The sequence below is a fragment of the Colletes gigas genome, unplaced genomic scaffold (genome assembly GCF_013123115.1).
Source record: "Colletes gigas isolate AHSC1104 unplaced genomic scaffold, ASM1312311v1 Colletes_gigas_Sc00009, whole genome shotgun sequence".
Lineage (NCBI taxonomy): Eukaryota > Metazoa > Arthropoda > Insecta > Hymenoptera > Colletidae > Colletes > Colletes gigas.
The window spans coordinates 9,346,941-9,374,881 of record NW_025106638.1 but is presented as its reverse complement, the minus strand read 5'-3'; the positions used below and the strand labels follow the sequence as shown (position 1 = coordinate 9,374,881).

Sequence of the window (27,941 nt, the reverse complement as noted above, 5' to 3'; positions counted from 1 at the left end):
TTAACTTGAAATCTCGACCGTGGGGGTAGTAATGCGGTGAAAACGAAAATCATGTTTTTCTACAATTTCTCTTGACCTACTGAGTAAAAAAATGTAAAAAAATTCAGAGACATTTTGGGTATCGGGGCACATATTTTGGGAGATTTTCAGATTTTTTGATCGAAGAACCAGGTAGTAAAAAATAAAAAACCGCAAAAAATGCCGAAAAATATCGATTACGTATTGAAGGAGGTCCGGAACTACTTTTATACTTTTACAGTAAACAGGTATTGCTATTACTATCATTCTCAATTTTTTTCAGATTTTTCATTTTGGTGCGTCGCAGTGAAAAAAAATAAAAACCGATTTTTTCCTCGTTTTCTGCGTATTAGAGTAACTTACACGTTGAATTCTTATGCATTCTTCAATATATGAGTGTTTTGTAGACTGTTTAATGTTTCTACACTAAGCAGAATTACATAACAATTGAAACAAATAAAATAAAGCCAGCCATTGGGCGCATATATCCTAAAAAATCAAAGATATTTTCAGGTTAAAATATTTGTAAAATACTTTTAGAACATTTATAAATAAATATAAAGCATTGTTACATAGTTAGAATTTGAAAAAAAAAATAATGAAGAAAAAAAAATACTAAGTCCAGAAGGGAGACTCGAACCTATGGTAAAAAAAGCTTCCAGCGGTTCCACAGTCGGACACTCTAAACGCTGCGCCATCGACACCGTTGAAAATAGAAATAAATGTGATGAAATAATAATGAGTTGTTTAGAATTGTTTAGAACGAACCAAACACAATCCGAGCAATTAGAACGTAAGTGACACGTAAATTAAATAAAATAATTTTAATTTTAATAAAGAGTCATCGCCGTCATTGGAGTGGCCCTTGTTTCCTACATTCTACGGTACAGATCCTATAATCATTTCCTGTTCAATCTAAATTCTATCGAAGATGTAGGCCTAGCCAAGGATAAGAAGACTCGTTGATCTTGAAACCAAAAATTTGCTAAAATTGAAATTGAAAGAGTCTCGGAGGATTCTGATATTGTAATTCTTGTAAGCTTATTCTCGTCCTGTAGAGCGATATACGCAAGTTTTCGTCTTGTGTGGTGCATTATATTTAAGTAAGTCAGAATTTTTAACACTGGTTGAAAAACATTCATTACCTAATGTTTCATATTGGGAACAATGAGGTTACGGGAGAACAATTTTATTCACTGATCAATTATTGTACAATATACAGGGTGTTCGGCCATCCCTGGGAAAAATTTTAATGGGAGATTCTAGAGGCCAAAATAAGACGAAAATCAAGAATATAAATTTGTTGATTGAGGCTTCGTTAAAAAGTTATTAACGTTTAATGTTCCGGCCGTACTGAATTATTTTCTAGAAAGTGGTTAGGATTTCGGGGGTAGGTCTAATGACCAAAACTGCTTGTAATTGGCCCCTGCAATTTAATATAATTTTTTTAATATGAATTTGAACTTTTTAATTTCGTCCAAAAATTTCAGTACCTTCTTGAATTTTTTTCTCGAAAGTGGGTAGGATTTCAGGGGTATGTGTATTCACCAAAAATTATTGCAATTGACCCCCGCAACCGAAAATAATTTTTCCAGAAGGATTTGAAATTTTTTAATTTTTTCTAAAAATTTCATACCTTCTCGAATTTTTTTCTCGAAAGTGGGTAGGATTTCGAGGGTATGTCTATTGACCAAAAATGCTTGTAATTGACACCTATGACTAAATATAATTTTTTTAGTATGATTTGAAATTTTTTAATTGAATTCTTTAATAACTTTTTAATGAAGACTCGGTCAAGAAATTGATATTCTTGATTTTCGACTCATTTTGGCCTTCAGTATCTCCCATTAAAATTTTTCCCAGGGATGGCCGAACACCCTTTATATTGTCTTTATTATGTAAATGGAAGCTATACCTTTACTAGTTCTGTATACGAGGTCTCTATGTTGACTAACTAGTCTTATCGATACATACACAGAAGAGACATAGAAATGCAACGCTGTTCACTTTATGCTGGAACCTACTCTTATCTCAATCTCTGTTCCTAGAACATGTATCTACGCATACAGGATGTGGGAGTTCATACTTCAAAGATTGATTTTTATATGGCGCTTACTGCATATGAAATTCAACATTTAAGAACTCTTATTTCACTCTAATACTTGCGCAATCAGGTAAAATAAAATATTTATCTATATTTGCTTTATGTGTGTTTTAAGCGCATACAATCTGCAGAACATTAATCATACTGTATCTCGGATAAATACCATAAACGTTAATAACAGAAATGAAAAGATAAGTACCGGAAACGATTCTTTTATCAATTTATGTGTCTCGTATCTTTTCATTATTAAATACTGTAACTGAATTACGTTGAATAAAAATTTGTTCTGCCTCTAATTACTCGATCACCTAGTTCATAATATTATGAACGCTTCAAAAATTGTTCGAGATGTTTCTAATCTCAGTAAACGAGTAACTTTTTTAATATCGCATATTCTTGTTTCTTTTATCTTACTTTCAACGTAAATTATTTTGTCGTTACATTGTCACTATCGAGATGAATTATTATTATACAATATATACAAATAAATATGTAGGTTAGATTGCAATATTAAGAGTAACTAGTACAATAGTGAGATACCGCCAGAGGCAGCTTTTGAATATAATTTAGAAGTTGCTACACAAACTCAAACAGTTACAAACAAGATAATACAGACGCAGATCAAAATAAGAATGAAATCTAAGAATAAGAATGTTCAACAAGGTGTTGGTAAATATGTGCGAGACATGGCGAAACGTTGAAAGCAAACAAGATAAGGATGGAATACGCATATTTCATTGTAATTCTCTTAATAATGCTTCGTTAAGAATCAGAATAATAATTTAAGAACTAACTGCGTACAATGCAACATACTATTCGTAGACTAAACTTGAAGTGTTTGTGTAACTACAAACAATCTAATTTTGCCTGAAAAAATGAAACTTGGGATATGTACATATGTATGTGCGTAGAATTAAAAAGATGGGAAAGGTTGAGGTTATTCAAGTAAATGACGAGGCAGAGAGTGAGTTTCCAAAGCGAGGCAGTGGTCAAAGTTCAAATGTGAGTCAGGGTAAACGATAAAATTACCAAGAGAAGGAATTTGGAATGTTTTATAGTCTTATATAAACAGGATATCAACTGTTGATATGTGCGTAAACACGGTGATGCATACAACAATTTTTGCTATATTCCTAGCAAACGTTCACCGATCGGGGTGAGTTATACGTCATTCGATTCGTCTAATTCAATACATTATTGATATGCGTTTCATTGTCTGCGGAAATTCGTTATTTTTTTATAAACTTGTCGTAAAGTTACGGTAAAAAAGTAAGGTTAAGTATATTTTGACAAGTCCACAGGTGGAAACAAGTGACTGTCGTTACTCTGTTCAAAATGCTAGGTAGTCAAATGCTAATTTGTTAAACATTTATCGAATGAAATTTCTACTATTTCTGCTAATATTTCATTGAATAAATCACCATTTTTCTATTAGGTACATTTACTAAATACATAATGGCTCAGGCATTCGATGAAGTTACTCTTCTTAAAAATATAAAATATCGATAGTATTAAATGTTATAAAAAAGATTAAAAAATGTGTAGCATGCCTCCGAGTGGTTTCAATTTAATTCGTGTAAGCATCGGTAATGGGATCTTCAAAACCGACGCTGTGATTAATTTTCAAGCGACCTCTGTGATATTTTCTATGACAAAATGTTGATTCATCGATCTCGACAATCTACTCTACTCTTCCAATTGCTGAGCAGTATTTTTATTTAATTTTAGTTATATAATAATATCACATTGCTCATAATTATATGTTAGTATATATGTTAATTTTAAAACATCTATAGCTGAGTTTGTTTTTAGAAAACCACGTTCTTTGCTTTGCAAATATCTTTATATTACGATGTCTTCTACGTTTAGTTTGATCGACAGATCCTGGAATAGTTATCCTGCATTGCCAATTTTCATAACATTTCCACGTTGCAGATAGTACAAGAAACAGAAGAAAAGCAGAAATTGTTTCAGTAATCATTTGTTTCAACTGTCATTTCTGATTTTCTTCTGTTTCTTGTACTTTGTGAATTTTGTTCAACCGTGCTATAAAAATGACCGAATTAGTAGTTCCAGAAGCGTGGACCTTATTTAAATTGTACGAATTTTGTAAAAATAAAGAAGCTTTATTAAAATTTTTGCAAGATAAAAAGTTGATTGCCAAAAATCTTAATTGTCCACTGTGTGGAAAGACCCTGTGGTAGACCCTAGATCTGGGTTAGGTCTGGTTTAGGTCTGGGTTAGGTCTGGATTAGTTAATAATCCAAATTATCTTAACCCTTTGCACTCCTATGTCGAGTGTGATTCGACATCAATTTTGATCTCAGGAGCACCTTCGTCAAGTCTCACTCGATATTCTTTCAAGTCCAAACCAAACAGATATCATACACTTGGAAATTACAAAATACAACAACAGTGTAAATAAAACACTTATTTTAACAGGTAAATTTCAAATAAAACACTTAAAAGCATTGTTCGTCAAGTCCCATTCGACATTTTTTCGAGTCCAAACCAAATCATATACTTGGAAATTACAAAATACAACAACAGTGTAAATGAGACCTAACCCAGACCTAACCCAGACCTAACCCAGATCTAATCCAGATCAAATCCAGACCTAACCCAGATCTAATCCAGATCTAATCCAGACCTAACCCAGACCTAACTCAGATCTAATCCAGACCTAACTCAGATCTAATCCAGACCTAACTCAGATCTAACTCAGATCTAATCCAGACCTAACCCAGACCTATTGATAAATTGCAGTTTCTCAATAAGCTAAAGTAGTACTTGTTATTCGAATCTTTATGCAGTGATACTTGTTCTAACAAGTTGTTTATTTTATTTCACTTGGAAATTACAAAATACAACAACAGTGTAAATAAAACACTTATTTTAACAGGTAAATTTCAAATAAAACACTTAAAAGCATTGTTCGTCAAGTCCCATTCGACATTTTTTCGAGTCCAAACCAAATCATACACTTGGAAATTACAAAATACAACAACAGTGTAAATGAGACCTAACCCAGACCTAACCCAGACCTAACCCAGATCTAATCCAGACCTAACCCACACCTAACCCAGACATAACCCAGACCTAACCCAGACCTAACCCAGACCTATTGATAAATTGCAGTTTCTCAATAAGCTAAAGTAGTACTTGTTATTCGAATCTTTATGCAGTGATACTTGTTCTAACAAGTTGTTTATTTTATTTCTGCGCCCTAAATTCATAATATTATAACATAATATTAAACATTAATTTTAAACAAATTTCTTTACACATTAGTTAGTCTTTCACAATGCAGTCATTTTAACTGCTTTTGGGCAATATAGGTATATACTAAGTTTCAGTCTTTCTAGTGTTAATTGTCCACAGTGTGGAAACGTAATGAAATTAGACAATGAAAATTGGCGTTGTAGAAAAACAATTGCAGCATCTCTTAGTGCTTGCAAACGAAAACGAACTTGTGATGTAAAAATATGTGTAAAACGTGGAACGTGGTTTTCAAAAAGAAAGCTTTCTTATGAAATGGTATTAAAATTAACTTACACGTTAGTCCATAATTTTGATCAATATCAGATTGTACGAGAATTACAATTGAATAAAAATACTGTTTCTCGATGGAATTATTTTGTAAAACAAGTTATGACTGATTGGCTACAACATTCGTGTGAAGTACTTAGCGGACCAGGCAAAATAGTAGAAATAGACGAATCTAAGTTCAAACGAAGAAAATATCACAGAGGTCAACGTGTAGAGGGACAATGGGTTTTTGGAGGAATAGAAAGAGGAAGTGGAAAAATATTCCTGGTGCCTGTTGAAAGTAGGGACACAGAGTCCCTGCTTTCAATAATTAAACAATGGGTGTTGCCTGGCACAACAATTATTTCAGATTGTTGGAAAGCCTATAACATCTTAGAGAAAGAGGGGTACAAACATCTTACCGTAAATCACAGCTTACATTTCAAAGACCCAGAAACAGGCGCTCGTACAAATACGATAGAAACTACGTGTAGGCATAGTAAACACTTTTTGCCTGAATATTGTCGGTTAGTATTTGTAATTTTGCACGTTTTTTAATATTTTCTGTAACATACAATACCATCAAATTTTCTATTTTTAGCAAAAAAGATAATTTCATTGGGTATTTAAGCCACTATGTATTTTACAAATTTTCCAAGCAAGGAAAGGATGTATTTAACCAGCTATTAAAAGAAATTGCAGAAATTTCATTCGATTCTACAGAAAACCAAACTATACCAGACCTGGAGGATAATGAAATTTAATAATAAAAAAAAGTTAATCCAACGCACTGCATACAGTAGTAATTTATTATATTCTCTACCCGTAAACACTGTTTGGGGGGGGTGTAACATTTTTTGCTCTTGCTGCATACACTGTCTACCTACAAGTACTGTCTGAGTTGGTCTGGGTTATATTTGGGGGGGGGAATTGTTGCGGCACATGCGTCTACCTGACCGACTCATGGCAAAGTCTATCCGTAACAAAATGATTTTTATGCATACGCATTCTACAAATTCCCGGTTCGGCAATGTAGCATTATCAAATTAGATCAATCATTTATATTTGTAACATGAACATAGCAACGATAGTCACTTGTTTCTATCTGTGAAAAAAATGTACCTAACTTTACTTTTTTACTGTAACTTTACAACAAGTTTATAAAATAATAACGAATTAAAAAAAAGATAATGAAATGCATATCAATAATGTATTGAATTAGACGAATCGAATGACGTATAACTCACCCCGATCGGCGAACGGGCCGTTTGCTAGGAATGTTCCCAATTTTTTGCTATCGTGGAAGAATGTTTTAATCAAACTATGAATATTCCAGAACAAATTGTCTGTCCAGATAATAGATAGATGGGATAATGAAAGACTTACTGTGACTGATTGTTTCCATGCTGCGGTACATCGAATGAAAAGAAAAATATATGATATCACGGTCTTAACAAGCGATTTAATCGTTTCCGGTTTTCTGTTTTCAATCTCCAGGAAACATGTTGTCTTCAAATTTTAGTGCTCGATAGAACGTATAGAACGCAAATACCGGTTAAAACCGAACCGAGTTAACCGGTTATTTTGATCTTTATTGTTATTCGATAATCGGTTATTGACATTTGGGTGTCAATTCTTCAGCGAGGGACGAGATTAGTACGGGTTAATTATGGATGCACAGATCTGAACGGAAAGCTATTAAACGATATATATTAAAAGAAGTGATAAAGCAACGAACGAAAACACGTGTACGCTTAGCGCGGCCATATTGGACTCTCGCTCGCACGCTACCCTCTCTACTGTCCTTTTACTTCTCTCGCGCATGCGCCACAGGTCGAATATTTGATGATCGAAACAGAAGTCATGTAAATACGTTTCTGCAACGAAACTGTTTGAACTTTTGAATATTTGCAATAATTACGACAAATTAGTAGACTTCTCGATTGAGTCTTCTTTGACTCTTCTCGTTTACGACGTAGTTGGGAACTTATTACGATTCTGCTAACTACATGTGTCTTTTACAGATAATTTACTGTAATACGAACTGTAGAAAATGTAATACTAAAATGGCATTCGATCGGTGGAAATTAATGTTCGAGTGTCGACACACATTTTATGTCAAAAATAGTAGCATACCCCATAAAAAAAAGGGAGACACTTTTACAACAAGAATTAGATATTTTATCAGAAATTAGTTGTCAATTAGACATCTTTTTGTAGAGAACTATGCACATTATGGGTTGAAAAACATTTAATGCAGATAGACAGCGAAAACACAGTTATCGAAATAGATGAAGCAAAAATTGAAAAAAGAAAATTCAATAAAGGTCGACTAGTACAGAAGCTAAAGCTCACATTGAAAATATAGACCAATTTATGTTTAAACGTATATATAATCTTTTCATAGCATTTTTTTAAATAATGGCAGAAATGTTTTCAATAAATGGACCGATCGAAACTCAATTAAATATTCAGTTAATCACACATTCCTGGACCAAAAGAATAAGGTTAGGTTAAGTTAGGTTAGGAACCTAGTCAAATTTTAAGTCTTTTGATAAAAAATAATATTACCAAAACAATATTACTTTACGAATATTTTTTCCACGTCGTGCAACGTAGAATTTTACAAATATCTCAGAAACTAAGAAAGTTGAAAACCACTGGTGTGTTTGCAGAAACAGTAGATAAGCGACTGCCATGAAAATACGCAGTATTAATTTAACATTCGCATCGTCATTTTTGAAGCATTAATACCGGTGAAAATTGGTCGGCAAAAAGAATAAGTAGGATAAATTTTTTCATTTGTGCTGCTGTTAAAAATTTCTCCCGAATGATTGCAAACGAACATTAGTTTTAAACTGAAATAATTGTTAACACGTTGCCAACCAATTGGGAAAATATCCATCTTTACGCCATACTGCATTGTGAAACTTAAAATAAAAAATGACGCAACAGACACAGATTAAGATTTAATTTCTTAAGATCGATGCAAGATTTTTTTGCTTCTTTTCAAATTTTGATTGCTCGATCATCTGTATTTACAATTTATGTAATATTTTTTTAGACCTTGATACAATTATACACAAATAGGCTTATTTAACAACTATATTTATATAACCACAAGGAACTAAATGTAATGTAAAATTTCAAGAAACCTCGACCATGAATTGATTCATAGAGAAACAATGTTGGATAGTGAAGGTTTACTTTATGTACAAATTGTTGAATTATTTTTTACAAACATTTTTTATGCTTAAGAAGATAATAATTGCATGATCGTTTATATTGAAAACTCGTTTGCACTTCCAAATCTCTCGTTACGAATTTTCAAAGTACAGTTATGATTCCAGCGCAATTAATTCGAAACATTAAATGAAGAAGTTATAAAAATATATGCGCCATTGTGTACAGCAGCTGAGAAAACAGATAGCTCGTTGCTAAGTTTTGGCTCAAGTATTCTGAAACAGTGTTTCCCAACCAGGAGGAATTTTAGCGTTTATAAGATGTCCTGTAGATTAGGCAGGATCTGTAAAATTCTACTTTCCTTTTAATTTAATTTTTTCATTCAAAATTGGCTTTAAAATGTTGCTCTTTAACGCACGATTCGTACCAAAAAATGGCAGAGGTAACATGCATTGCTTCCATCCGTATCGACATAGGGGAGACTTGCGACGAAAAGGACTTTGTAGAAAATTTATTTTTATAATCATAATTATAAAATGCAAAACTATAATAATACTTTTATTTCATAGATAAGTAATGTAATAAATTTTGAGTACCTCCTGAACCGTTCTACCAATCGCAAATTTTATTTAATTGAGCCGTAAAGTCACGTCCGCAAATTCCGCGACGATTTGATGGAAATTGGAATTTGGATAAATAGTTTATTTGTTTGTAATTTTACTACAAATTTTTGATTTATGTAAATATTGATATTTCTACTTACAATAACCTAAAAAATTAACGAAATCGAACTTCATCGATCATATATTTTTAATGTAACATCTCGTTTACGTGTATCTGTTTGCTGAAATATTAGTAAAATAATTTTATTTAGAATTTTGTAACGAAGTATCGATCATTTTTTCAAACGTCATGAACCCGCGCAAAAAACGACATACATACTTGTTTTCCTGGTATCTATAATTTTGTTTTGTTTTGAAACGTATTATTAAACTAATTTTTTGCGATGGCTTGGAAATGCATAATTTATAATTAAAGATGTCAAATAATCGGTTCGTTTAATTATTTTTAAAGCAAGTAACCGGTTAACTGACACATTTTTTTGGTTTAAAAGAATTGAAAAAACAATAAATTCTTTCTGAATCATTTAATCACAATGACATAAATAAACTGGAAGTATACAAAAATGAATAAAAATATTTCTGTATAACTGACATTTATTTGCTTATAAATAATTTTAATTCTTAAAATAAGGAATAAAAAATATACAAATTTATTTATTCAAAAAATAGTATTTCGAGTACTCAAATACGTCTAAAAGTTCAGAATTTATCGTATTTTTAATCGTATTTTGGTCTTATCGTTGATAGAGTATTGTGTAAATTTTCTAAAATTTTTTAAATTTCATTTCCTTCTCTGTTTCATCAGTTTCTGAACAAGTAACAGAATTGAACTTAAAACAACAATTAGTAGCAGCTCTTAATTCGTCAACAAGTGAAATGTAATATTTGCGTCAGAATCATTATTTGGTTTTGTGGTATCAGTTATTGTAACATCATTTTCAGAAAAACTTGTACTTCTATTATTATCAAAGAGTAATCTCATAGTAAGTGCTTCTGTAAATGGATATAAAACTAATTTTTGCAGATAGCTTAGATTCTGATTTAAGATTACTTTTTGGCAAGCTTCCTTTTTATAAAAAGTTCATTAAAGACATTCCTTGTTTCTACGTTCAGTGACTGTTTTTTAATGCTTAAATATTTTCTCAAATACAGATATAAATTTTACTTTTTCCAGTTAATAATGTTATTTCTTTACTAGCAATTAAAGGGCAAGGCCTTCGGATCACTGGTTTTATTAAAACTTTGTACACATGTAGATATAGTCATTATAGATATTCACGAATATAAAAAGTAGCATTATGGACGCAAGATACCCAATGGTTATTGAAACATTTGTAATTGAAACTTGTGAAATGTAATCGTAGCTTGACCATTTAGGAAATATGTACGTAGGTACATATGTTGTGACGTTAAAAGTAGCATAATGGACGCAAGATACCCAATGGTTATTGAAACATTTGTAATTGAATCTTGTGAAATGTAATCGTAGCTTGACCATTTAGGAAATATGTACGTAGGTACATATGTTGTGACGTTAAAAGTAGCATAATGGACGCAAGATACCCAATGGTTATTGAAACATTTGTAATTGAAACTTGTGAAATGTAATCGTAGCTTGACCATTTAGGAAATATGTACGTAGGTACATATGTTGTGACGTTAAAAGTAGCATAATGGACGCAAGATACCCAATGGTTATTGAAACATTTGTAATTGAAACTTGTGAAATGTAATCGTAGCTTGACCATTTAGGAAATATGTACGTAGGTACATATGTTGTGACGTTAAAAGTAGCATAATGGACGCAAGATACCCAATGGTTATTGAAACATTTGTAATTGAAACTTGTGAAATGTAATCGTAGCTTGACCATTTAGGAAATATGTACGTAGGTACATATGTTGTGACGTTAAAAGTAGCATAATGGACGCAAGATACCCAATGGTTATTGAAACATTTGTAATTGAAACTTGTGAAATGTAATCGTAGCTTGACCATTTAGGAAATATGTACGTAGGTACATATGTTGTGACGTTAGAATACCATGCCCCTAGGCTGAGGTTCGATTACTAATTTCAGCAGTTTTTTTCCTACAAGTTTATCTATTCTGATGAATTTAAAATGTAAATTGTTGGATTATACTTATTCGTTAAATTGCGGAAATATAAGAATATAGTGGTTTCATCTAGCTTCATCAACGTGTCTTATTAAATTCTGACAAGTGAAAAATTATACACGAGGATCATTTGTTGCGTAATCGATACTCATCAGCTATCGACGGCAATTTCCGGAACGCATACAAATACTGCATGCAACATACTATACATACAACAAACTACGTAGCGTTTCGATCGGAGAACCTTTCACGGTTTTCAATAAATACAGCCCAAAATTAAATACGAACTAAATTGTCTACGCGACAAATAATCATTGAATGCACGATTTCAACTTTGCTTTCATATAAAAATGGAGTTAACCGGTTACCGACCGCTGTTAAATTCTAACAGCAGCAAAAATGAAAATTTATCGCACTTATTCATTTTACATTCATTTGACAGCCTTAGCAAAATATTTTACTAAATATCAGTTCAAAAACAAAGAGACAAATATAATGTGATCAGAAATTTTTTATACTTTTTTTTTTTTTGAGCGTTTTAGGTTACATGCACCTTGTTGGTTATTAGTGACCACAATTTGTATGCTTTTTAGCATGGAAATACAACTTTTGTATAGACGGAATAATGAAATTTATGTTCCATATAATAAGTAAATATATTCGTTGTAACAAATTTGTACAGTATATGAATTACATTTATAAAGCAACATTCAAATTATTTTTAACATGTAGAAACGTAAGTTTAACAGAATGTAGACGTACAATATGTATGATGTAAACCACTGATATGCAGAAAGGTTTAATAATAGCGTGATAATCAGGTAGTCAGGTAATTTCCTGGAAATATTAGCTAGAATTTTCTACAGCCGGTGGAGATCGAGCGGTCGTCGATATGAGCTCATCGTGACCTTGACCTTTATCAAAGTATTACCTTCAGTTAAGTTCAAGGTCATTGTACGTTTTCACGCCAATTCCAAATTGAAGCGTCATTAAGTTTTGACATTGTTAATTCTTGTTTAAAATCAATAATTCCTAATTGATTTTGTGTGTGTGTGTGTGTGTGTGTGTGTGTGTGTGCGTGTGTGTGTGTGTTTGTGTTGGTGTATGTGTATGTGTTTCTGTTGGTGTGTGTGTGTGTGTTTGTGTTGGTGTATGTGTGTGTGTGTGGTGTTGTGTGGTGTTGTGTTGGTGTGTGTGTGTGTTTGTGTTGGTGTGTGTGTGTGTTGGTGTTGGTGTGTGTGTGTTTTGTTGGTGTTTGGGGGTGTGTGTGTGTGTGTGTTGGTGTGTGTGTGTGTTTGTATGTGTTTGGGGGTGTGTGTTGGTGTTGGTGTGTGTGTTGTGTGTGTTTGTATGTGTTTGGGGGTGTGTGTTTGTTGTGTTTGGGTGTGTGTGTGTGTGTGTGTGTGTGTCACATGAACCTTGTTGGTTATTAGTGTCAATGTAAATATAAAGACACAAAATATTATAAATACGCCCATTACTAATTACATTATTAATTACAAATTATTATATCCACAGAAAAACATTATTTACTAACTTATTAAGAATGAAGCAGTGAAATGATGCAATTTTCGACATATAAGATTGTTAATTCTCGATGAAATTACATAGAAAAGCACAAAGAATTTATCATAAATAATTGTGGAACATTTAGTCTATCAGTACAACAATTTTGTACTTTGCAATTTCGAATTTTCAAGATACAAACAAAATTTACAAGTTAAAAAAAATTGTTTTTCTTAACACTGTAAATATCTCAATTTCTTCAAATTATATAAAATTGTGGGACTTGGGTGGAAGAAGAGATATAACGAAAATAATTATTAAGCAGAGCCATTGAATTTCTTTTTACAATCGCAACGTTAAAAAATAGATTTCCATAATGTAAATTACCGAAAGAAAATTGTAAATAATGGGATGTTGCATTAATGCAAAATTAATTTATAAAAATTTATTATCTTCTATAATAACCAAAACTGATTGTAATTGACTCCTGCAACCGGGGTATAATAATTTTTTTAACCGAAAATAATTTTTCCAGAACGACTTGAAATTTTTTTTATCACCAAAAAATTTAGGCACCTTTGTCGATTTTTCTTAAAAATTTGTTTCACGCTCTACAGAAAAGTTGTCTAATACTTTATTGTAGACACACATGGGCTCTACTTGAGAAAAAAATTTCAATGAGATACCTTTACTATTGCAGGAGTTATGGCTGTTTGAAAATTGGACCAGTTTTAGGGTGTTTTTCTCACTTTACAATGCCAGGGAACAACTTTTTCAATATCATTAGAATTTTTACATATTCTCCACTAAAATACGCGGTGTTTGCCTTTTGAAACATTAAAATACTCCAATCCGTTCAAAAGTTATGAAATTTTAAAAATTCGCATGAAATTTCAGGGGAGCATTTCTGGACCTCACATTAGATTTTTTTTTTCTCGAAAGTGGGTAGGATTTCGAGGGTATGTCTATTCACCAGAAATACTTGTAATTGACCCCTGCAATTTAATATAATTTTTTTAATATGATTTTGAACTTTTTAATTTCGTCTAAAAATTTCTGTACCTTCTCGAATTTTTTTCTCGAAAGTGGGTAGGATATCAGGGGTATGTGTATTCATAAAAAGTGATTGTAATTGATCCCCGCAACCAAAAATAATTTTTTCAAAATGATTTGAATTTTTTTAATTTTGGCAAAAAATTTGCACACTTTCTTAATTTTTTTCTCGAAAATGATTAGGATTTCGACGGTATGTCTATTGACCAGAAATGCTTGTAATTGACCCCTGCAATTTAATATAATTTTTTTAATATGATTTGTGTAAATTTGTTAGTTTCGTCTAAAAATTTCTCATCTCGAATTTTTTTCTCGAAAGTGGGCAGAAATTCGAGGGTATGTCTATTCACCAGAAATGCTTGTAATTGACCTCTGTAACTAAATATAATTTTTTTAGTATGATTTGAATTTTTTAAATTTTGTCAAAAAATTTGCACACTTGCTCAATTTTTTTCTCAAAAATGATTAGGATTTTGAGGGTATGTCTATTAATCAACAATGATTGTAATCGACCCCTGCAATTAAAAATATTTTTTCTAGAACGATTTGAAATTTTCTAATTTTGTCGAAAAATTTCTCATTTTCTCGAATTTTTTTCTCGAAAATGATTAGGAATTCGATGGTATGTCTATTCACCAAAAATACTTGTAATTGACCTTCGTAACCAAAAATAATTTTTTCAGAATGATTTGAAATTTTTTAATGTAATTTTGTTAATAACTTTTTAATTAAACCTCAACCAAGAAATCGATATTCTTGATTTTCGTCTTATTTTGGCCTCTAGAATCTCCCATTAAAATTTTTCCCAGAGATGGCCAAACATTCTGTATAACACAACCTAAATATGTGTGAGTTTACTCGAAAAAGTAAATTTAAATTTGATAAAAAATGAATAATTGTTGAATCACTGTATACAAGTATATTATTTCTTAAAAATAAATATTTCTAGCTTAAGTTTCAGCTTCTGTTCAGTATTTATAAAGAAAACATTCAATTATAATTCTTGACTATTATAATAATTAATATTAAAAGTTATCAATAATATGCACGTACACATTAACTGTATAATTGTTTTCTTGTTATATAGAAACATTTATTTTTACATGGAAAACAAGAATCGTTTGATTGTTCGAAAAGTTAGAAAGTGAAACCACGTTAGCAAATGGCGCGTCCTTGATTCAAGAATTTTCAACGACTCTCTTAGTCGATAGAATAAAAACGAAATCAGGTAAATATTATGTCAGTAATCGAAAACAATTTACCATATTAAATATAGAAAGATGAGATTTTCTTGATAAATCTCTATCCATTATTATTATGTAATCTTTTCTCGTGTGTCTTATGAAAAATAAAACATTCTAATTTAAAAATTAATTGATATACAGGGTGCACCAAATAAAGCGTTATAAACTGTTTTCTCAGAATCTATTAAAGATACTTCATTTGTTTTCTTAATTAAATGGTCCAGAAGAACCAAATGTTTCAGTTCGTAGCACAATTTCTGTGGAGCAACTGAAGGGGGAAAAGGGGGGCCCCCTCTCACTTCGTAAAATGGAAAGTTGCATCAATGTTCCGTTATTGTGATACCTCTCATCAAATCATTTTTTTTTGCTATTCTGCACAGCAAAAAATCGGATCCGAATTTAAGAAAATGAAAGAAACGAAAATTTATATCGAAATAGCAGTACTTTGTCCAAATATGGTCGTGTTTGGAATCATTTTAAATTACAAGAACCTCACTTGTCTGCTAATATTATTTTCATGACAACATCGTGGAAAATAAAAAATCTTTTACTTTGATAAATGTTCATTGCATACGGTTTCTCGGTTTTCCAATTTGTCTCATACAGAAACACGATACCTTTTACGTAAAAGTATGGTCGACGTGACTGGGTCTGAGGGAACAGAGTGGGGAGAAGAAAATTGCAATAATTCGAGGAATACTGTATATTGTAAATGCTAAATAACCAACAATCTGTAGTTTATCAGTAGAATTTGTACAAAGTAATACAAATTTCTGAAAAAAACTAATACTTTGTGGGAATAAGTTATTGTGGCACGTTATGGCCGCAAGATGGCGCTTTACGTTGCAGTACTGGTCAAAAGTACTGGCACAGAGCGTATTTTCAAATAAAATGTTACGCAGCTGTGAATAAAGCACAATGTCTTCTTTATTTTTGGTATCTATACTATTATATAAAGAGAGAGCCGATTTTTATGTTCGCGCGAAACTCAAGACCTATTGAACCGATCTTCCTCAAATTTTGACACGTTATTCCTGCATACTCTAGGACGGACATATGCTATGTAGCATGTCTCAGAAGCGCGTTATTAACATGTAATTTATATGCAAAGATTTCATGTGTACGACTGTTTGGCAGACCACGCGACCCCTGTATACGACAGTCTACTTGCGCGCGCATGCGCGTATTCGGCCCGCGCGATACCTCGCCCGTAGCACTACTGCGATGTCACCGCCAGGTGGCGAAGCTTCTCGAGCGCTTTCTCGCGAGAGAATTGCATTATCGCGGATATACACTGCGGAGCATAACTATAGCACCACTAAAATTTTTAACATTTCCGACCTGTAAGAAAATAATTTGAAACAACCAATTATATGGTACGAAAAAGCATCGTGAATAATGGATTTTAGGTGAAATTCATTGAAGTTGTCTATTTATATGTCAAGATTTAATCGATAAACGTTTGACGATCGGTGCTAAACGATAGAACCGGTTCATTTTTAACGCACTTCAAGGGTTTCTGTTGGAATTTTTTTAGTAAACCCGGGAATTCTTAGTTAATTGATACAATGCCACGTGGCAGCTAGCTTAATGAACAAGAGCAAGGTGCAATTTCAGCGTACAGAGAGCAAAAAATGGGGATACGTGAAATCGCACGTAAACTCGGCCGATCTCATAAAGTTGTATTGAATTTTTTACGCGATCCTACTAAGTATGGGAAAAATAAGAAAGGGGGACCGAAGAAGAAGTTATCCCCTCGTACTGAAAGGCAAATTGCTAAAGTTGCGAGCAATTCGTTAAAAAGCTGTAAATAAATTGCGAAGGAACGTGATCTCGGCGTTTCTCGTTGGACTGTCCAACGTGTCCTTAAACATAATTCAAACATTATAAGACAAAAAATGATGTCCGCACCTACACTTCCGAAACGTCAGAAAATAGCCAGGCTTGACGATGCACGAGAAAACATGAGCAGAAATTGGAATAATGTAAGTTAAGTTTAGACATTCGTAAATCGAGATTTTTAGCTTCATATTCAATATTCTTTACTCAACTTAGGTTATTTTCTCTGACGAAAAAAAATTCAATTTGGACGGTCCGGATGGATTTGATTCATATTGGAGGGAGCTTCGTAAAGAACAAAAATACTTTTCGAAACGTAATTTCGGTGGAGGGACACTTATCGTGTGGGGTGCATTCTGCTCCTGTGGCAAGCTCGGATTAGCTTTTCCAACTACACGAATTAATAGCGCGGAGTATATTGGAATACTCGAAAATCATTTATTGCCTTTTATTCGTGCGAACAATCACATTTCATGGACTTATCGACAAGATAATGCTCCGATCCATAATATCCGACAAACCACAGTTTGAAACGTTTCATGTCAATGTATTGAAATGGCCTGCATGCTCCCCCGACCAAAATCCAATTGAAAACCTATGGGGTATCATGGTACGGCATATTTATGGAAATAATCGACAATTTTCGAACATTTCGGAGCTAAAAACAGCAGTTATCGAAGCGTGGAATCAAATTAGCGAAGAAACTTTAAAAAAACTCATTACAAGTACGAACAATCGTATTTTTGAATTAATACATAAAAAAGGAGGTCCTACTCATTATCGAAACTGCTCAGTTTAATAAACTGAATTAGAAATTTAACACTTTATAGCCATTTAACCTTATTATTACGTTCCAAATACATTGGTGCTATAGTTACGCACCATTGCAATATTTCATTTATTATTATACTTCGTGTTAAATAAATGTTACTTTTGTATTTTTTCCATTGATTATAATTTTTTTCTAGTCCTTTTCACGTGGTATTATTAACATTTAGAAATCATCAGTTACAACTACAAAACTCTTGAAAATTATAGTGGTGCTATAGTTATGCTCCACAGTGTATATGTCAGGACGATCGTCTGATCATAAATTGCTTTTGCACAAGGTCGGGCGACCCGAGACAGGGCACGCTAGTAAAATATAAGTTTGAGGTTTGAACTTTAAGTATCTCGCGAAACAAAGCGTTTAAGTAGACCTGCAATAATGAAAAATAGTAAGAAATACACAGAGGACAGTTTTCGACGAAACAAAAGTATTGGCACACTTGTTTAATATTTCTATGAAACACTTGTGTAAATATTTATAATATTGGCATGACTGTTGTATCCAGGGAAGTCTCGAGATTCAATTTGATATTCATTATTTCTTACCAAGTTTTCCTGTAATAAAGTGAATAACACAACGATGTATCGAAAAACACGAGAAACAACAATTTCAGAGAGAAAAATTCTATTAAAATGATCAAAAGAGGGAAATTCATATTCTACGATAGCTAAAATAGTAAATAGAAGTCGTTTCACCGTAAGAAATATCGTTAAACGGTTTCCTGACGAACAAAATGTAAAAAATCTTCCGCGAAGTGGTCGTCCACAGAAATGATCAGAACGAGATAAACAGAAAATTACCAAGATTGTAGAAAAAAATCCTAAAGTTGCCTCTAGAGAAATAGCGGCACAAATGAAAAGTGAAAATAAGGTAGATGTACATCCTATAACTACCCGGAGAGTTCTTAAAAGTGCACAATTCAAGAGTGGCTGGAAGAAAACCATTGATCGGCAAAATTAATCGAAAAAACAGATTAGAGTTTGCACAGATGTATGTACACAAAAATTTAGAATTTTGGGATAGAATACTCTTCTCTGACGAAAGTAAATTTAATATTTTTAAATCTGATGGTCAAATAAGAATATGGCGAAAGCGTAATACCGAGTTAGTTAGGGATTCGCATAACATGGTCTCAACTGTTAAACACGGGGGTGGTAGTGTATTGGTATGGGGTTGTACGAGTTCCTCCGGACTTGTAGAACTAGTTTTTATAGACGGTATTATGGATAAATTTGTATGTTTAAATATTTTGAAAGAAAAGTTAAAAAGAAGTGTGGAAAAATTAAATCTTGGGGAAAATTATTATTTCTAACAAGATCATGATCCCAAGCATACTGCTTATATTGTCCGCCAATGGATCGTTTTTAATACACCCCAATACATTGCCAACCCCTCCTCAATCGCTGAATTTAAATTCAAGTGAATTTATATGGAATGAGTTAGAAAGAAGGATCCGAAAACACCTTATTCGGACAAAGAAGCAATTAAAAGACGCACCTATGAAGGAATGGAACGAAACAGGTTCAGAAGTAACACAAAATTTAGTACATTCGATGCCTGATCGGTTACAAAGTGTAATAAGACAAAAAGGATTACAAAATATTAATTTGAATATTGTATTATGAAATAGCAAGTGTGCCAATGCTTTTGTTTCGTCGAGAACTGCCCTGTATGTGTTCGTTACTATTTTTTATTATTACAGGTCTACTTGATCGCTTTGTTTCGCGAGATACTTAAAGTTCAAACCTCGAACTTATATTTTCTACCAAAAATAAGGAAGATATTATGCTTTGTTCGCAGTTACGTAACATTTTATTTGAAAATGCGGTCTGTGCCAATACTTTTGTTCGGCACTGTACATTTCTTTTGTATTATGCGTTGATTTGAAACTGTAAACGCAAACGAATTTCTAGCGACGAAAGTGTACTATACCTTGACTAAGTAGGCGATGTGGCCTTTCTGGAGCGCATCCGGTGGGTGTATCCAATTCCTACTCGTTCCTGAAAACAGAATTCAACGATGTCATTAGAGTAAGCTCTACGGTTTAACGCGCAACTCACAGTGAAATCAACTCATCATTCTTATTATTTATTTGTTTATTTATAAATGTCGCTTGTCATTCCACCTTGGAATTTGCTTTCTGTGAAATCTATATGTAATTTTTGGGATAGATTCATTAGCGGATTCTATAACAATATTTGTAATGTAGTGTCTGAATAACCAAGTCGTGGTTTGTGTAGTGAAATTAATAGTTTATTATAGGTATATGTGAATTACAAAGAATAGGCTCGCATCGTAAAGATTACTCGACTCACTCGCCCACACTCTAACTCTCTCGCTCTCCGCCGCGTGGCGCTGCGACTACCCAGGACCGTAACTAGCCGATCCACCACAGTAAATGCGTTCACTTTGTTATTTGTATCAGGGAGTAGCCGTGAAAAAGTTTGGACTTTTAGACTTTCTAATTTTTGCGAAATAGCTTCTTTATGTTTGTTTCAATTAGCTTTTTTCAGTAGAGAATGTGTGAACTTGGGATGTTCCAGGGGGTTCGAGTGAAGATTTTATATCGTAATAGGAAAATGGCCGCTATCGTGAGAGGTCAATGGCGCTGAAAGAGTTATAGCTGCTATTGAAATGAGTTGGTTGATTATTATTTAAAAGAGATATGTTATGGTCCTCTGGGAGTTTTTTCAATCATATGTCCTCTCTGGTCAATTTTATGTGAGCCCAATATACATATAGCGATGACCAGACTGCGGATCTTTATGCAAATTCATATTTTTATTAATAGAATTAATGAAATGGGTGTTTTGTAGATTGTCTCAACCCTTAAGTATAATAATTCGTATCTTACTTTAAATATTTCTTATATTTTTGCATATTAAGTGCATTCTGTAGATTCTTGAGAATTAAAATCCTCCATAAATGCATAAACATTCGCAGTCTAGTGACGACTATTTAGATCACGCTGATCGTGCTGTTCAGAAGTAAATAATTCGTTTCTGATTTTTAATAATTTTGTTTGACTCCCTACAAAAAAGTTGTCCAACACTTTTTTGTAGGCGCCCGTGGGCTCTACTTCAGAAAAAAGTTTCATTGAAATATATTCACTATTGCAGGAGTTATGAACATTTGAAAATTGGACCATTTTTCTGTGGCTTTTCTCATTTTGCGGAGTCAAGGAATAACATTTCGAATATTTTTAGAATCCTCACATATTCTTCACTAAAATACGCATAGTTTGTATTTTGGAAAATTAAAATCGTACAATCTGTTCAGAAGTTATGACGTTTTAAAGATACGCAAGAAATATTCGAGTGGCATTTCTTTCTGGCCTGAAATTATATTTTCGGTGAGGAATTTTTTTCTCGACAATGGTTAGGATTTCGAGGGTATGTCTACCGACCAAAAATAATTATAATTAACCCCTGCAACGAAAAATAATTTTTTTAGAACGATTCGAAATTTTTTAATAACTTTTTAACAAAGTCAAGAAATTGATATTCTTGATTATCATCTTATTTTGATCTCTAAAATTTCCCTTTAAAATTAAAATTTTTCCGAGAGATGGCCGAACACCCTGTATAAATCTAAATGACTGTACGCTGACAACTTATAAATCAAAACCAACAAAAAGAATTAGGATACTAAGTTCAAAGCATAAATGCGTCAGAACCAAAATCAATGGAAAGAAAACAATTAGTTATTATAATAAAACTAAATTTGGCGTCGATATGGTTGACCAAATGGCGCGAAAACATAGCGTAAAATCAAAATGCAGTAGATAGCCTAGTACACGTACTTTTCACTAAATTGGATTTCGTTGGAATCAATGCATGGATACTCTATCAGGCAACAACTGGAATAAAGATACCGAGACAGCGTTTCCTGTTACAATTAGCAGATGAATTTGTCGCAGAGTAACGAGTAACACAGTTTTTCGTTCAGGATTGTTGCGCTGGTACTTCTTGCGTTTGGAGATTCAAAAACATTCAAAGCGATTTTAAATGTAAATCCATATGGCGATGAATTTGGAGTAAAAAAAAGTGAGTGTATTGGCCACGTAGAGAAGAGAATGGGTACTCGGCTTCGAAATGTTAAAAAGACCAATAAACTTGGTGGTAAAGGAATATCAACGGATACTCTTATCAAAAAACTTCAATCTTATTATGGATTAGCTATTAGAAGAAATATAAACAATGTTATCGAGATGAAAAACGCTATAATGGCTACATATTATCATTCATGTTAAACGAATGAAAATTCGAGGCATGAGCATTGTCTGACGGAAGAAGAAAGTTGGTGCAAATGGAAAAAAAACCGAAGCACTCGAAACGAGCACTGATAATTTGAATCATCCTCCGCCTCTTCACCCTGATGTGCGGAAGCATATTCTTCCGGTTTACGAAGAATTATCAAACGAAGATTTGCTGCAGAAATGTTTAGGCGGTCGTACACAAGACGCTAATGAGAGCTTCGACTCAACCGTCTGGTGTTTGGCTCCGAAGCACCTCCATTCTGGATTGAAAATAGTGGAAATTGCTGAATTTATAGCAGGCAGTATTTTTAACGAAGGCTATTTTTCAACCCTAAGAATAGTGCAGGAACTACAACTGACAATTGGAAAACAAGCAATGGATTATGCCGAGAAAACTAATCAGCGTCGGATTCAGAGGCAAGAAAGGCGCAGCTCGTTGTCAACAAAAGAGGCCCGTACAGCACGTAGAAAACAATTGGCGAAGCAAAATGACTATTTTGAGGAAGCAGAAGGATTATTATGCGGTGCTGGAACAGCAGACTAGCCAGAAAGCCACAAAATCATACATATTTCTCTTGCCAAAACTTTAAACGCGATTTACTCGAAACTTCTTTTTTCGCCAAGTTCAAAATCGGCGTACACGATTACTCAAAAACTACTCAACTTATCCGACTGAAATTTAATACACATTTTAATGGTAGCAATGTCTCCTGGATGAACTTAAAAGTAAGTTAAAATCACGGAAATAAACATCATTTTTAATGCAAAAACGAGTTCAAGTCTGCTTTGAAATATTAAGCTTTTTGCTCGGAGGTCCGCCACTTTTCCAATTTTTAATTTTCTTTCAATATCTTCGGTTCATCCATTTACTATTGTTATATACTAATCATATTTCGTTGCTTGGCAGATTCGGATAATAAAAACTAGAGTGTACACCGTTTTGGAAGACGTCATGCGACGCTTCTAGCAAATCATGCTGTATCTCCGCCATTTTGCATCTGATTTGAACAAAAAAAATTGCAAAATGAAATTGAAGTATGATCGAAATAGTCCTCAAAACCTTAGAAATATTTATTAATTCTTTATACTTTGAAATAATTCTTGAAAATCGGCTAAATTTCGGATTTCTACATAGAGGTCCCCCCCTTTTCTGAGAGCCTAAGTTCTTTTTGATGAAGGTAGCAACACCACCACTGGCATAGTGAGCTTAAATGCGATTTTTATAGGAGTTGTACTGACGCAACGTAGGGCAATAATCATTCTTAAAATTAGTTTCTTGCAGGCAAATAATAGTAGGGTTATGTTTGCTTATTAGAATGTCAAGGACTCACCATTCTTGTTCGTCTGATTTTTACTGTTCGCGGAGTTCTGCGTCCACTTTAGCAGCGTTGAATTCCTCATATTGTCGGTCTGAGATTGTCTTGTTCACCGACACCTGAAACAAAAAAATCATATTTATTTATAACTTATTCTTGATTATTCTTGATGCCAAACAACTTGGGATACAACTTAAAATTACTATATTACTCATTACTAAAATACTCGATCACTTGATGAGAACTCTTTTAATGAAAATTAGATCAAATACGACTTTGTTTAGTCTATTTTTAATTGTACGTTATTCAAAATGCTTCTGAAAAATTTTACACAATTATTTTTCTTTATACAGTTCGCAAAAAGCGAATAATTGAATGTAGCCTGAATAGGGCCGAGTTTAAACTTATTTTCATCGGGAAAGCATCGCTAATCCATTACCAATATTCTTGGAAAAATATTTATAAGCGACACAAAATTAAATAGCCTATCATGCTCGTTAAAAATCACCAAGAGGACCCAATTTTGTAACTTTTATCCATAACATTGTACAATATTTAAAATTTACGCACCTACTCTCTGTCGATTTTTCTTCAAAATTCGTTTTTGATTTTTATTAAATGCGTTTGACGCTCTATGGAAATATTGTTTAGTACTTTTTTGTGAGTCTCCATGTGCTCTACTTCCAGACTAAATTCCAATGAAATCAAATTTACTATTATAGACGTTTGCAGATTGGATCATTTTCATGGCGTTTTTCTCATTTTACGGGTTTAAAGAGCAACTTTACTTTTTTAGTCTTCGAATTTCTATTTTTAATAAATTTGTTTAACGTTCTACAGAAAAGTTGTCTAATACTTTATTGTAGATACACATGGGCTCTACTTGAGAAAAATTTTTCAATGAGATACCCTTACTATTGTAGGAGTTATGGCTGTTTGAAAATTGGACCAGTTTTAGGGAGTTTTTCTCACTTTACAATGTCGAGGAACAACTTTTTCAATATCATTAGAATTTTTATATATTCTCCACTAAAATACGCGTCGTTTGCCTTTTGAAACATTAAAATCGCCCAAGCCGTTCAAAAGTTACGTCATTTTAAAAATTCGCATGCTGCGCATTCGGTGATGCATTTCTGGCTTCACATTATATTTGCGGTAAAGAATTTTTTTTCTCGAAAATGCGCAGGATTTCGGGGGTATGTGTAATGACCAAAAATGATTGCAATGGACTTGTGCACCGGAAAATAATTCTTTTAATACGATTTGAGAAATTTCTTTTTCGCCAAAAAATTCCAGCATCTACCCGAATTTTTTTCTCGAAAGTGGGTTGTAATTCGAGGGTATGTGTATTCACCAAAAATTATTCTAAATGACCCCCGCAGCTAAAAATAATTTTTTCAGAATGATTTGAAATTTTTTAATTTTGTCGAAAAATTTCAGTACCTACTCGAATTTTTTTCTCGAAACTGGGTAGGATTTCAGGGTTATGCGTAATGACCAAAAATGATTGCAATGGACCTGTGCACCGGAAAATAATTTTTTTTAGAACGATTTGAGAAATTTCTTTTTTGCCAAAAAATTCCAGCACCTTCTCGAATTTTTTTCTCGAAAGTGGGTTGTAATTCGAGGGTATGTGTATTCACCAAAAATTATTCTAAATGACCCCCGCAGCTAAAAATAATTTTTTCAGAATGATTTGAAATTTTTTAATTTTGTCGAAAAATTTCAGTACCTACTCGAATTTTTTTCTCGAAACTGGGTAGGATTTCAGGGTTATGTGTAATGACCAAAAATGATTGCAATGGACTTGTGCACCGGAAAATAATTTTTTTTAGAACGATTTGAGAAATTTCTTTTTCGCCGAAAAATTCCAGCACCTTCTCGAATTTTTTTCTCGAAAGTGGGTTGTAATTCGAGGGTATGTGTATTCACCAAAAATTATTCTAATTGACCCCCGTAGCTAAAAATAATTTTTTCAGAATGATTTGAAATTTTTTAATTTTGTCGAAAAATTTCAGTACCTACTCGAATTTTTTTCTCGAAACTGGGTAGGATTTCAGGGTTATGCGTAATGACCGAAAATGATTGCAATGGACTTGTGCACCGGAAAATAATTTTTTTAGAACGATTTGAGAAATTTCTTTTTTGCCAAAAAATACCAGCACCTTCTCGAATTTTTTTCTCGAAAGTGGGTTGTAATTCGAGGGTATGTGTATTCACCAAAAATTATTCTAAATGACCCCCGCAGCTAAGAATAATTTTTTCAGAATGATTTGAAATTTTTTAATTTTGTCGAAAAATTTCAGTACCTACTCGAATTTTTTTCTCGAAACTGGGTAGGATTTCAGGATTATGTGTAATGACCAAAAATCATTGCAATGAACCTGTGCACCGGAAAATAATTTTTTTTAGAACGATTTGAGAAATTTCTTTTTTGCCGAAAAATTCCAGCATCTACCCGAATTTTTTTCTCGAAAGTGGGTTGTAATTCGAGGGTATGTGTATTCACCAAAAATTATTCTAAATGACCCCCGCAGCTAAAAATAATTTTTTCAGAATGATTTAAAATTTTTTAATTTTGTCGAAAAATTTCAGTACCTACTCGAATTTTTTTCTCGAAACTGGGTAGGATTTCAGGGTTATGTGTAATGACCAAAAATGATTGCAATGGACCTGTGCACCGGAAAATAATTTTTTTAGAACGATTTGAGAAATTTCTTTTTTGCCAAAAAATACCAGCACCTTCTCGAATTTTTTTCTCGAAAGTGGGTTGTAATTCGAGGGTATGTGTATTCACCAAAAATTATTCTAAATGACCCCCGCAGCTAAGAATAATTTTTTCAGAATGATTTGAAATTTTTTAATTTTGTCGAAAAATTTCAGTACCTACTCGAATTTTTTTCTCGAAACTGGGTAGGATTTCAGGGTTATGTGTAATGACCAAAAATGATTGCAATGGACCTGTGCACCGGAAAATAATTTTTTTTAGAACGATTTGAGAAATTTCTTTTTTGCCAAAAAATACCAGCACCTTCTCGAATTTTTTTCTCGAAAGTGGGTTGTAATTCGAGGGTATGTGTATTCACCAAAAATTATTCTAAATGACCCCCGCAGCTAAGAATAATTTTTTCAGAATGATTTGAAATTTTTTAATTTTGTCGAAAAATTTCAGTACCTACTCGAATTTTTTTCTCGAAACTGGGTAGGATTTCAGGGTTATGCGTAATGACCGAAAATGATTGCAATGGACCTGTGCACCGGAAAATAATTTTTTTTAGAACGATTTGAGAAATTTCTTTTTTGCCAAAAAATTCCAGCACCTTCTCGAATTTTTTTCTCGAAAGTGGGTTGTAATTCGAGGGTATGTGTATTCACCAAAAATTATTCTAATTGACCCCCGCAGCTAAAAATAATTTTTTAAATGCTTTTGCAATAAAATTAGACCCTTTATAACGTTTTACAAATTTTTTTTTGATACACAGCTTTCTCCTAATGCGAAGAATAAGGCACCATCGCATACGCAACGATATATCGTCGTTCGGCACTAAAAGGGTTAATATAACAACCTGTAATAATGTAAAGGAATTCACGATTGTATAGAATCTTCTTTCACTTCGAAGAAACTGTGCCAAGCCTCCGCGGTGCTTTCGACGAGATCACTTTCCTGAACTGTATTTCACTCTTGCGCCGTATCTCCGGCGGCACGCGATAGAGAAACAGGCGTTCTCGTTCGCGAGATGCAAACTAAGCGCATAATGTAAGCGCGTCCACGCCGTCCCCCTTTTCCTCGCTCGAAATGGAAACGATTTCAGTACGCGAGAGCGTTTCGCGCATTCCGTGGCTCTGCGTCATCCTTTTCCGCCAAGTTCAAAAGCGAGTTTATTAGCCGCGTGGAACGAAAGAGAAACAAAGAATGATTTCACCTGTTAGCACGTTGGCTGTCTAAAATCCTAAAATTGTTTACGGAACCGAAACTTTCATTTCAGGCAATTGTAAACTACGCAACTTAAAAGTTGAAATAGTTACTTTTCTAACCTCATTTAAATTTACGAAGCCTTTTAAAATTTATTTTCTTTAACATTTTAATTTGAGAATTCATTGCTACAGTTCTACTGTTAAAAGTTCTGTCACCTATATACAGGGTGTTTCCTTAACTTTTACACACATGCATACACTCTTTCTTATAATTTTAAACTATCAGCAAGTTAGTAAATGGTTGAAAATCTAATAACAGCTTTATGATGAAAGTAAATAGTAGATTATCGTAAAGCCGCAACGGAATTCTGTGACATACAACATTTTCATTACGCATTTCGTTTCTGCT

General features: G+C 33.0%; 1 protein-coding gene across 4 annotated transcripts in view; it reads right to left on the bottom strand.

Moving 5' to 3' along the window:
* Window positions 1-27,941, bottom strand: part of LOC122397247 (PTB domain-containing engulfment adapter protein 1-like) — a 204,420-nt gene that overhangs the window by 28,294 nt on the left and 148,185 nt on the right. For all 4 annotated transcript variants that reach the window (XM_043396289.1, XM_043396291.1, XM_043396288.1 and 1 more), the window contains exons 2-3: window positions 23,633-23,736; window positions 19,976-20,043 (exon numbers count right to left, since the gene is read on the bottom strand). In XM_043396289.1, coding sequence (XP_043252224.1) covers window positions 19,976-20,043; window positions 23,633-23,702 — 138 coding nt within the window. In that variant the 5' untranslated portion in view covers window positions 23,703-23,736. The remainder of the gene's footprint in view (window positions 1-19,975; window positions 20,044-23,632; window positions 23,737-27,941) is intronic.